This window comes from Chlorocebus sabaeus, chromosome 26 (assembly GCF_047675955.1).
Source record: "Chlorocebus sabaeus isolate Y175 chromosome 26, mChlSab1.0.hap1, whole genome shotgun sequence".
In the NCBI taxonomy this organism is placed as follows: domain Eukaryota; kingdom Metazoa; phylum Chordata; class Mammalia; order Primates; family Cercopithecidae; genus Chlorocebus; species Chlorocebus sabaeus.
In genome coordinates, this window is record NC_132929.1 from 51,410,655 (window position 1) to 51,422,775 (window position 12,121).

Sequence of the window (12,121 nt, forward strand, 5' to 3'; positions counted from 1 at the left end):
CCGGGCGAGGTGGCGGGCGCCTGTAGTCCCAGCTACTCGGGAGGCTGAGGCCGGAGAATGGCGTGAACCCGGGAGGCGGAGCTTGCAGTGAGCTGAGATCCGGCCACTGCACTCCAGCCTGGGCGACAGAGCTACACTCCGCCTCAAAAAAAAAAAAAAAAAAAAAAATACAAAGATTAGGCAGGCATGGTGGCATGCGCTTGTAATCCCTGCTACTTGGGAGGCTGAGGCAGGAGAATCGCTTGAACCTAGGAGGTGGAGGTTGTAGTAAGCCAAGACTGCGCCACTGCACTCCAGCCTGGGCAACAAGAGCAAAACTCCATCTCAAAATAATAATAATAACAATAATAATTAATAAATAAATAAAAATTTAAAAATTAAAAAAATTTCTCTTTCATAACTTTTCATTCAGTCTGATGTATGCATAATCATTTTTTAATCTATTCGTTCATCTATGTATTTACCAATCAATAAATATAATCTAATGTGCACTATGGCAAACGAGATCTAAAAAAAGGAGATACCCTCATCCACACATAATATAAAGATGAAAAAATCATTCATTCCTACTCCACAGTGCTTAGTTTTTTTTTGTTTGGTTGGTTGTCCGGTTTTTGTTTTGTTTTGTTTTTGAGACAGGGTCTTGCTCTGTTGCCTAGGCTGGAGTGCAGTGCTACAATCACTGCTCACTGCGTCCTGTACCTCCCAGGCTCAAATGATCCTCCCACCTCAGGCTCCCAAGTAACTGGGACTGCGCCACTACACTTGGCTAATTTTTGTATTTTTAGTAGAGACAGAATTTCACCATGTTGGCCGGCTGGTTTCAAACTCCTGACCTCAAGTGATCTGCCTATCTTGGCCTTGGCCTCCCAGAGTGCTGGGAATATAGGCATCGAGCCACTGCTCCTGGCGTGAAGTTCTTAATTTTTTTTTTTTTTTTTTTTTTGAGACGAAGTCTCGCTCTGTCACCCAGGCTGGAGTGCAGTGGCCAGATCTCAGCTCACTGCAAGCTCCGCCTCCCGGGTTTACGCCATTCTCCCACCTCAGCCTCCCGAGTAGCTGGGACTACAGGCGCCCGCCACCTTGCCCGGCTAGTTTTTTGTATTTTTTAGTAGAGACAGGGTTTCACCATGTTAGCCAGGATGGTCTCGATCTCCTGACCTCGTGATCCGCCCGTCTCAGCCTCCCAAAGTGCTGGGATTACAGGCTTGAGCCACCGTGCCCGGCCAAGTTCTTAACTTTAATATGGTTAAATGTTTTCTTTTCTGGTTAGTGTATTTTGTGTCTTAAATCCTTTTCTTTTTTTTTTTTTTTTGAGACGGAGTCTGGCTCTGTTGCCCAGGCTGGAGTGCAGTGGCCGGATCTCAGCTCACTGCAAGCCCCGCCTCCCGGGTTCACGCCATTCTCCTGCCTCAGCCTCCCAAGTAGCTGGGAGTACAGGCGCCCGCCACCTCGCCCGGTTAATTTTTTTTTGTATTTTAGTAGAGACGGGGTTTCACCGTGTTAGCCAGGATGGTCTCGATCTCCTGACCTCGTGATCCGCCCGTCTCGGCCTCCCAAAGTGCTGGGATTACAGGCTTGAGCCATCGCGCCCGGCCAAGTTCTTAATTTTAATATGGTTAAATGTTTTCTTTTCTTGTTAATGTATTTTGTGTCTTAAATCCTTTTCTATTTTAATGTCAGAAAAAGTACTATTTTTTTTTTTTTACTGCTCTACCACTGATTCCACCATGTGTATTAATTTTTCTAAGTTGGTTTCTTATTGTAAAATATGCACAACAAAATTGACCTTTTAAAACATATTAAGTGTACAATTATTGGCATTAAGTATGTTCACAATGCAGCCATCACCACTATTCATTTTCAGAACTATTTCATCATCACAAACAAAAACCCTATACCCATTAAACAACATATCCCTATTCCCTTCTTCCCCTAATCCCTAGTAACCTTGGTTCTACTTTCTGTCTCTATGAATTTGCATATTTTTGGTCCTCATATTATTGGAATCCTACTATAGTTGTCCTTTTTTGTCTTGTTTATCCTACTTAGCATAATGTTTTCAAGGTTAATCCATATTGTAGCATGTCTCAGAATTACATTGCTTTCTAAGGCTGAATAATATTTCCTCATAAATATACCACATTTTTCTTATCTATTAATCCGTTGATGGACATTTGAGTTGTTTCCACTTGTGCACATTGGTTGTTTCCACTTGTCCATTTGAGGAGATATTTTCTTTTAAAAATTTAAACTTTTGTTTTTGTCCTTTTGTTTTTTTTGAGATAAGGTCTCACTCTGTTGCCCAGGCTGGAGTACAGTGGCACCATCATGGCTCACCATAGCCTTGACCTCCCAGGTTCAAAGTGACCCTCCTACCTCAGCCTCACAAGTAGAATGTGCCACCATGCCTAATTTTTGTATTTTTGTAGAATAAAACTACAAGTGGTTTCATCGTGTTGCCCAGGCTGGCTTCAAACTACTGGGCTCAAGCAATCTGCCTGCCTTAGCCTCCCAGTGTTGGGATTCCAGGTGTGAGGCCCCACGCCTGGCCTGTTTTTGCTATTTAAGACTTTAATCTATCTGAAGTTGATTTTTGAACATAGTATGAGATGTAGGAATCTGACATTTTTTTCTATATGGGTAGCTGTTTTGTTTTCCACCTTTACATATTAAAAAGTCCCTCCTTTCCCCAACTTAGACTTTCTATTTGTCAGTTTTAACAAAGTCACAATATCCGGGGGAATAAATATGACACAGGTAATTTAATTAACCATGTAACCATCATTCTGATTATTCAGTTTGTTTTCAGGCCTAAATAATCCTGATATGCTCATTTTATCTTTTCCTTTTCATTCTTTTTTGAAACTCATTTTCTTTTTTTTTTTTTTTCAGTCTCACATGGTCACCCAAGCTGGAGTGCAGTGGCACGATATCTGCTCAAGGGTTCAACCAATTCTCCTGCCTCAGCTTCCCGAGTAGCTGGGATTACAGGTGTGCACCATCATGCCTGGCTAACTTTTTTGTATTTTTAGCAGAGATGACCTTTCACCATGTTGGCCAGGCTGGTCTTGAACTCCTGGCCTCAAGTGATCCGCCCATCTCGGCCTTTCAAAGTGCTGGGATTACAGGCATAAGTCACTGTACCCAGCCTCCTTTTAAATTATTTTAAGAAGCTGTTTCTAAGACTGGGATTATTTGGCTAAAGATTATGAATATTCTTTTTTTTTTTTTTTTTAAAGACAGGGTGTTATCAACTGGGCTGGAATGCAATCATATGATCATAGCTCACTGAAGCCTCATATCCTGGGCTCAAGTGATCCTCCTGCCTCAGCCTCCTGGGTAGCTGGGACAATAAGCACATACCACCACATGCAGCTAAATTTTGTACAGTCAGGGTCTTGCTATGTGGCCTAGACTGGTCCTGAACCCCTTGCCTTAGGCAATTCTCCCACCTCAAACTCCCAAAGGGCTGATTATAGATTTAAGTCACTGGAGTCAGCTTAAGGTATTATTTTTAATTATCTAAAATAAATATGCAGTAAATGCTCTTTTTATAAATCTTTGTTTTCCTGATTGTTTCCTTAGCATATAATCTCAGAAATACAACTGATCAAAGGGTATGTGCATTTTTAAGGATTTATAATGCCAGATGCCTTCCAAAAGGTGTTAACAACTTACTGAACTGACAGTATATGAGGGTGCTATAGAGTCATTTATTTATTTGAAAAACAAACAAATTTTTATTGTCTAGAAATATATATTTTAAAAATCCCCCAGAAAAGATGCTATTCTCTCATTTTCCCATCCTCTTCCTCTTCCACACCTCTGAGACAAAGGACATTATTATAGTTTAGTAAAACTTCATCCAGATGTCCAGACAATACCCCAACTATGTATTCTTCTGTATTTGCAAGCTACATGTTCATATAGATACATCTATAGATCTGGTTCATCTACGGATACCAGTTAGCCTTTGTAATCCATTCCCCACTTAAGTTTCACCATCACTGGCTTTTCTGTTAATCCCTTCAGGAAAGGTTTGGGATTGAGGGGTAAATCCTTTATAACCACAGGAGAATGCTGCAGGCTATTCTCCACTGACCAAGCTGCCACCCATCCCTCGTGACTGCAGCAGGTACCCCCAGACAGTCATGTAAATGGACTAGGCCCAGGTCTGTAATTCTTTGCTCTGAAAAAACAGATGTAATAGCTTCTATTTTCTATTTATCATTTTGTGGAAATAACAGGTGTTTCCCTAGAATGGTTTTTGATTTGGTGGTTAAAAGGACCTTGGACATTTAGGCCCTGAAATAAATTGTTGCATCTTTGAAGGAAAAGATGAAAGTAGTTTATCACACTTCAGTGAAGAGGCCTTTGGAGAAGTTTGTTCTAGATGCTGTATATTCGCCGTAGAGGAGTGCTGGGGATTCCCCAAATCAGTAGAACTAAAGGAAAACTGAAGAGAACAGAGTGACCTGTCAGACTGAGAATCAGTCTTTTGAGGCTGGGCATGGTGGCTCACACCTGTAATCCCAGCACTTTGAGAGGCCAAGGTGGGCGGATCACTTTAGGTCAGGAGTTCGAGACCAACCTGGCCAACATGGTGAAACCACATCACTACTAAAAATTAGCCGAGTGTGGTGGTAGGCACCTCTAATGCCAGCTACTTAGGATGCTGAAGCAGGAGAATCACTTGAACCCAGGAGGCAGAGGTTGCAGTGAGCCGAGATCACGCCATTGCACTCCAGCCTAGGGGACAGAGAGACACCCCGTCTCAGAACAAACAACAAAAAAGAATCAGTCTTTTGAAAGTGGCAAAAAGGGCTGGACACGGTGGCTCACGTCTGTAATCCTAGCACTTTGGGAGGTCAAGGCTGGTGGATCACTTGAGGTAAGGAGATCGAGTCTAGCCTGGCCAACATGGCAAAATCCCGTCTCCACTAAAAATACAAAAATTAGCTGGGTGTGGTGACAGGTACCTGTAATCCCAACTACTTGGGAGGCTGAGGCAGGAAAATCGCTTGAACCTGGGAGGAGGAGGTTGCAGTGAGCCGAGATAGCACCACTGCACTCTATTATGGGAAAAGGAGCGAAACTCTGTCTCAAAAAAAAAAAAAAACAAAATGAAAAAAAAGTGGCAAAAAGAGTAGGCTAGAAGATACTAGCTACAATTCCTCTTTTTTTTTTTTTTTTTTTCTTTTGGATTTCTTGGGAACGATTTCTTCCTAGTTAGACTGCCAGTGTTGCATGGTAACCCCATCCATGAAAAGGGCTGGAATATTGAAAAACTGCATGAAACTAAGTTCTGTGGGTCGGGCACAGTGGTTCACGTGTGTAATCCCAACACTTTGGGAGGCCAAGGTGGCTGGATTGCTTGAGCTCAAGACCTTGAGACCAGCCTAGGCACTATGGTGAAACTCCATCTCTACAAAAGATACAAAAATTAGTTGGGTGTGGTGGCGCATGCCTGTAATTCTAGCTACTCAGGAGGTTGAGGCATGAGAACTGCTTGAACCCAGGAGGTAGAGGTTGCAGTGAGCCAAGATCGTGCCACTGCACTCAGCTTTGGCAACAGAGCAAGACTTGGGTCTCAAAAAAAAAAAAAAGAAAAAGAAAAGGAACTCTGTTAGTCAAAGAACTTCATAAAAAGTGCAAAAACAAGCTATAAATTAAGAGACAGTTTATATATATGTATCTTTATGGATTAGAATCAATAATATATTAAAAACTATTAATTCCTAAATGGAGAAATCATAAATAGACATTTCACAGAAGAAGAAAAATTATACAGCTAACAAATATATGAAGAGATAGTTAATTTCACTAATAAAAGAAACGCAAGCTATACCACAAGATACCATTTCATATCCATTTGATTGAGAAAAAAATTAAGAAATCTGACATTAGTAAGTGCCGAAGAGGATGTAGACCAACGGAAATCATTACACATGGCAAGGGGGTACGACCACTTTGAAACACAGTTTGACATTGTCTTATAACGTTAAATCTTCATAGACTTTAGGACCAAACAATCCACTCCTAGGTGTATACCCTAGAGCATGCATTCTCAATAGGGGAGATATCACCTCACCAAAGGGGTAAAATTAGTAGGAGAACAGGGTGAGGTGAGCCAGAAAAAAAAAAAAGAAATCAGGCCGGGTGCGGTGGCTCACGCCTGTAATCCCAGCACTTTGGGAAGCCGAGGCGGGCAGATCACGAGGTCAGGAAATTGAGACCATCCTGGCTAACACGGTGAAACCCTGTCTACCAAAACTACAAAAAAATTAACCGGGCGTGGGGGTGTACACCTGTAGTCCCAGCTACTCGGGAGGCGGAGGCAGGAGAGTGGCGTGAACCTGGGAGGCGGGGCTTGCAGTGAGCCGAGATCATGCCACTGCACTCCAGCCTGGGCGACAGTGCGAGACTCCATCTCAGGGGGGGGAAAAAAAATCTTACTCTTTTTATGTATACAGAGTACATAAAGAGGCCAGGCACAGAGGCCAATACCTATAATCCCAGCACTTTGGGAGGCCAAGGAGGTGGTACTACTTGAGCCCAGGAATTCAAGACCACCCTGGGCAACATAGCGAGACTCTGCCTCTATTAAAAAATAAGGAGAATCACTCAAACCTGGGAAGCGGAGGTTGCAGTGAGCCGAGATGGCGCCACTGCACTCCTGTCTGGCAACAGAGTGAGACTTCGTCTCCAAAAAAAAAAAAAAAAAAAAAAATGCACAGGAACATTCTGAGTCATAAAAGTGGAATGGGCTGGGTGCCCTGACTCACTCCTGTAATCCCAGCACTTTGGGAGGCTGAGGCACACTTATGTGTATAAGGTGTATATGAAACATACATAAATTTAGGCTGGGCGTGGTGGCTCACGCCTATAATCCCAGCACTATGGGAGGCCGAGGCGGTGGTCAGGAGTTTGAGACCAGCCTGGCCAACGTGGAGAAACCCCATCTCTACCAAAAGTACAAAAATTGGCCAGGCGTGGTGGCGGGCGCCTATAATCCCAGCTACTCAGGAGGCTGAGGCAGGAGAATCACTTGAACCAGGAGGTGGAGGTTGGCAGTGAGCCGACATTGCACTACCACACTCCAGCCTGGGCCACAGGAGCAAAAAAAATAAATAAAATATAAATAAATTTTAAAGAGTACATAGAGATATGCAGTATATCTATGGTATTTAAATTTCATTAGAAGAGGAATTATTAGGGGAAAAAAATACTGAAAAAGGTTCCTTAGTGAGGCAACAATGAAAAAAGGTTGAGAAACACTCCCCTAGAGACCCTCTTACACATATGCACCAGAAAACATGTTTAAGAATGTTCATAACAGCACCATTCATAACACAGGTTGGGTATTCCTTATCCAAAATACTTCGGACTAGAAGTGTTTCAGATTTTGAATTTTTTTCAGATTTTAGAATATCTGCATATACATAATGAGATATCTTAGGGATGGGACCCAAGTCTAAGCAGGAAATTTATGTATGTTTCTTTTTTTTTTTTTTTTTTTTGAGACGGAGTCTCGCTCTGTCACCCAGGCTGGAGTGCAGTGGCACGATGTTGGCTCACTGCAACCTCCACCTCCCCAGTTCATGCCATTCTCCTGCCTCAGCCTCCCGAGTAGCTGGGACTACAGGCACGCCCACCACCACACCCAGCTAATTTTTTTTTTTAGAGATGGGGTTTCACTGTGTTAGCCAGGATAGTTTCGATCTCCTGACCTCGTGATCCACCCGCCTTGGCCTCCCAAAGTGCTGGGATTATAGGCGTGAGCCGCACTCAGCCTAAATTTATGTATGTTTCATATACACCTTATACACATAAGTGTGCCTTAGCCTCCCAAAGTGCTGGGATTACAGAAGTGAGTCAGGGCACCCGGCCCATTCCACTTTTATGACTCAGAATGTTCCTGTGCATTTTTTTTTTTGGAGACGAAGTCTCACTCTGTTGCCAGACTCACTCTGTCGCGAGATCGCAGTGGCGCGATCTCCGCTCACTGCAACCTCTGCTTCCCAGGTTTGAGCGATTCTCCTGCCTCAGTCTCCCAAGTAGCTGGGACTACAGGCAGACGCCACCATGCCCAGCTAATTTTTGTGTTTTTAGTAGAGACAGAGTTTCACCATGTTGGCCAAGATGGCCTTGATCTCTTGACCTCATGATCCACCCACCTCGGCCTCCCAAAGTGCTGGGATTACAGGCATGAGCCACCATGCCCAGCCGTTCCTGTGCATTTTTTACCTTAATTTCTCCCACTTCACTTTTAAGGTCATTTCTTGCTCTATGGAAGCAGATAGTAGTCATCATTTACAGATGGCCTTTACATTGAACATAATTTCTGAAGTTTGCATCTTTCCTAAATCTTATCCCAAAGAATTAAAAAAAAAAAAAAAAAAAAAAAATCCCAAGCATTGAAGGAAAGTTGAGAGGGCCCTCCATAGCCTTACCTTCAGTAGGTTTAGGACTTTCTTGCCAAGATCCAGCTCAAAGTTGGCATAATTGGAACCACACATGTCATAGATAAACACGAGTCCATTCCTCTGAGTTTCAAAGCTGTAAATCAACCATTGAACAAAAACATTTGTAAGTAAGAAAATGGATGAGGCAGGTTGAAAGCCTAATGCCAAAACAAAACCCATGAGTATGAAACATCTAGGATCAAAACAACTGCCTGACTGCACATTGGTCTTACAAAAAGATCTCTTATCTTTTATATCTGCTATGTTTATTAAGGCAGATTTATCCAGATTTACCAAATGCCAAACTCGTAGGTTGAGAATGATCTACAACAACTAAGTTATCAAAATCTGAACTGTTTTCTCCCACCCCTCTGAATCTACCTACCCAAATCCTGTAACATATTCCGTACTCAACCCCAAAGTTTCCTCTTCCATGAAAGTCTCCCTCGTAACTGTAATCAAATATGCTACCGATCATTTTTTCCTTTAAAGCCCCATAAATCTTTCTGTGGATTTTTCTTGTGGCCTTAATATACTCTGTGTAGCCATCTGATTCTGTCGTAAAGGACAAGAACTTGTTGTTCAACTCATTACACCCAATAGTCCCTAGCACAGCCCTTAAAAATAAATGGTCACTGAATTGTAATTCAGTAGACTGGAAGCCCATCTCTAAGAAAATATTTCAGACCTATGGAAAACTGTAGAACAAGAATGCCTCTAAGCTCATTGATAGTAAATTTGTCTCTTACGACCCAATGGAGGAAGACAACAAACCCATAAATGGCCTTTGGAAAGCATTCCTAAAAAGTAGATTAAGGCGGCATGGTGGCTCATGCCTGTAGCCTCAGTACTTTGGACGGCTAAGGAGGGCGGATAGCTTGAGCCCAGGAATTTGAGACCAGGCTGGGCAACATGACAATACCTCATCATGTAGTGACTTGTACGTATAGTCCCAGCTACCCAGGAGGCTGAGGTGGGAGGGTCGCTTGAGTGAGGAGGTCGAGGCTGCAGTGAGATCATGCCACTGCACTCCAGCCTGGGAGACAGAGTGAGATCTTATCTTAAGAAAAAGTAAGGCTGGGCGCAGTGGCTCATGCCTCTAATCCTAGCACTTTGGGAAGCCAAGGCAGCCAGATCGCTTGAACCCAGGAGTTCAAGACCAGCCTGGGCAACATGGCAAGACCATGACTCTATTTAAAAAAAAAAAAAAAAAAAAAAAAAAAAAAGGGAAAGGAAGGAAAAAAAAGTAGATTAACAGGTATTAATAGTAAGCCATGGCCGGGTATGGTGGCTCACACCTGTAATCCCCACACTTTGGGAGGCAGAAGCAGATGGATCACCTGAGGTCAGGAGTTCGAGACCAGACTGACCAATATGGTGAAGCCCCATTTCCACAAAAAATACAAAATTAGCCGGGTATGGTGGCACATGCCTGTAATCCCAACTACTCAGGAGGCTGAGGCAGGAGAATTGCCTGAGCCCAAGAGGCAGAGGTTGCAGTGAGTTGAGACTGTACCACTGCACCCCAGCCGGGGCAACAGAGTGAGACTCCATCTCAGGGGGGAAAAAAAAAAAAGTAAGCCTATTCCCAGACCAAAATTAGGAACATTTGAAGATATAGAAAGTATTCCTCAGTCCAATTTCCCAGATTTATAAAGATTTCTCAAAGAGGTACTCTTCCACCAAGCCAGATTCGTACGTATATATGATTTGCAGACCCAAATGGTCATTAGGAATAAATTATTTGATTGGACTACTCACAGATGACAGCAACAGTTTTCACATCTATTTAGAATTGAGAAAATGTTTGGCACAAAATACATTCCTGAAATCTCAAAGTTATTGTTTTTTGTTTTGAGACAGAGTTTCACTCTTGTCACCCAGGCTGGAGTGCAATGGCACGATCCCGGCTCACTGCAACCTCCGCCGACCGGGTTCAAGCAATTCTTCTGCCTCAGCCTCCCGAGTAGCTGGGACTACAGGCATGCACCACCACACTTGGCTAATGTATTTTTAGTAGAGACAGGGTTTCGCCATGTTGGCCAGGCTGGTCTTGAACTCCTGACCTTAGGTGATCCACCCACATCGGCCTCCGATGTTGGGATTACAGGCGTGAGCCACCAAGCCCAGTCTCAAAGTTATTTTGTATCTTACTATTTTTGCACCAGCACCTCCTGGGAACCTCCATATCTTCATCCCTTTAACAAATTCCAAGGCAGAAGCACCCGCCCATGAGCTAACATTTCAAAAATGTCTAATTCTGAGGTACATGAAAGTTTCTCCAGCAGACTTGGTTTCAACTGGCACCTAATGTGTTACATTAGTGTTAAATCTTTACTCCTTTTTCTTATTTATTTACTTATTTTTAAATTTTTAGTAGAGATGGGGTTTCATTATGTTGCCCAGGCTGGTCCCAAGCTCCTGACCTCAAGTGATCCACCCAACTCAGCCTCCCAAAGTGCTGGGATTACAGGTATGAGTCACTGCGCCTTACCCTTGACTCCTTTTTCACAACCCAAGAGAGACTATGATCCACAAAGATCCAAGATGCTGTTAAAATGTGTGGCACAGGACAGGTGCAGTGACTCACACCTGTAATCTCAGCACTTTGGGAGACTGAGATGTGAAGACTGCTTGAGGTCAGGAGTTTGAAACGAGCCTGATCAACAGAGTGAAACTGCATCTCTACAAAACAATTTTTAAATTGAACAAGTTTAGTAGTACGTGCCTGTGGTCCCAGCTCCTTGGGAGACAGAGGCAGGAGGATCATTTGAGCCTAGGAGTTGAGGCTACTGTGAGTTATGATGATGCAACTGCACTTCAGCCCGAGCAACAGAGTGAGACCCTGTCTCTTAAATAAAAAGAAAGAAACAAAGAAAATGTGTGGCACAATTATTGAATAGGCTATCCAGATCTAGATACTTTCTATTTCTCCATGAGCTCCTAAAGGGTCAAATTCAACTTATGGGCTCTCCGCTCATGACTCCAGCTTGTGGCAGGGGACTAAAACAAAAACAAGTCAGTAAGGGGGCAAAGAGAATTTAAGAAAAAGAAGCTTGGATGCATAATGAATGATCCAGGTTCTATATTCCCAGATCAAAGTGCTCATCCTGTGAAGGCACATAAAACATGAATGCAGTAAGATTTTTACACTTTAGGGTATAGAATAGACAGACAGACAGATAGATGTGTATGTGTTTATATATGTGTGTATATATTACATATATATATATACACACACACACACTTTTTTTTTCTTTGAGACAGAGTTTCGCTCTTGTTGCCCAGGCTGAAGTGCAATAGCGTGATCTCTGCTCACTGCAACCTCCGCCCCAGTTCAAGCGATTCTCCTGTCTCAGCCTCCTGAGTAGCTGGGATTACAGGCACCCATCACCACGCCCAGCTAATTTTTTGTATTTTTAGTAGACATGGGATTTCACCATATTGGCCAGGCTGGTCTCAAACTCCTGACTTCAGGAGATCCAACCCCTTAGACTCCCAAAGTGCTGGGACTACAGGCATGAGCCACCAGAATATATATATATTTTAAGACAACATTTTGCTCTGTCACCCATGCTGTAGTGCACTGGCACAATATGGCTTACTGCAGCCTCAACCTCCCAGGGCTCAGGTGATCCTCCCAGTTCAGCCTT

The 12,121-nt window shown here is 43.1% G+C and overlaps 1 protein-coding gene and 1 pseudogene across 2 annotated transcripts in view; both read right to left on the bottom strand.

The window, feature by feature from the left end:
• Positions 1 to 12,121, bottom strand: part of PTPN9 (protein tyrosine phosphatase non-receptor type 9) — a 112,819-nt gene that overhangs the window by 42,024 nt on the left and 58,674 nt on the right. For both annotated transcript variants that reach the window (XM_008015814.3, XM_073012340.1), the window contains exon 5: positions 8,457 to 8,562. In XM_008015814.3, coding sequence (XP_008014005.1) covers positions 8,457 to 8,562 — 106 coding nt within the window. The remainder of the gene's footprint in view (positions 1 to 8,456; positions 8,563 to 12,121) is intronic.
• LOC140710350 (small nuclear ribonucleoprotein F pseudogene) lies at positions 1,083 to 8,282 on the bottom strand (annotated as a pseudogene).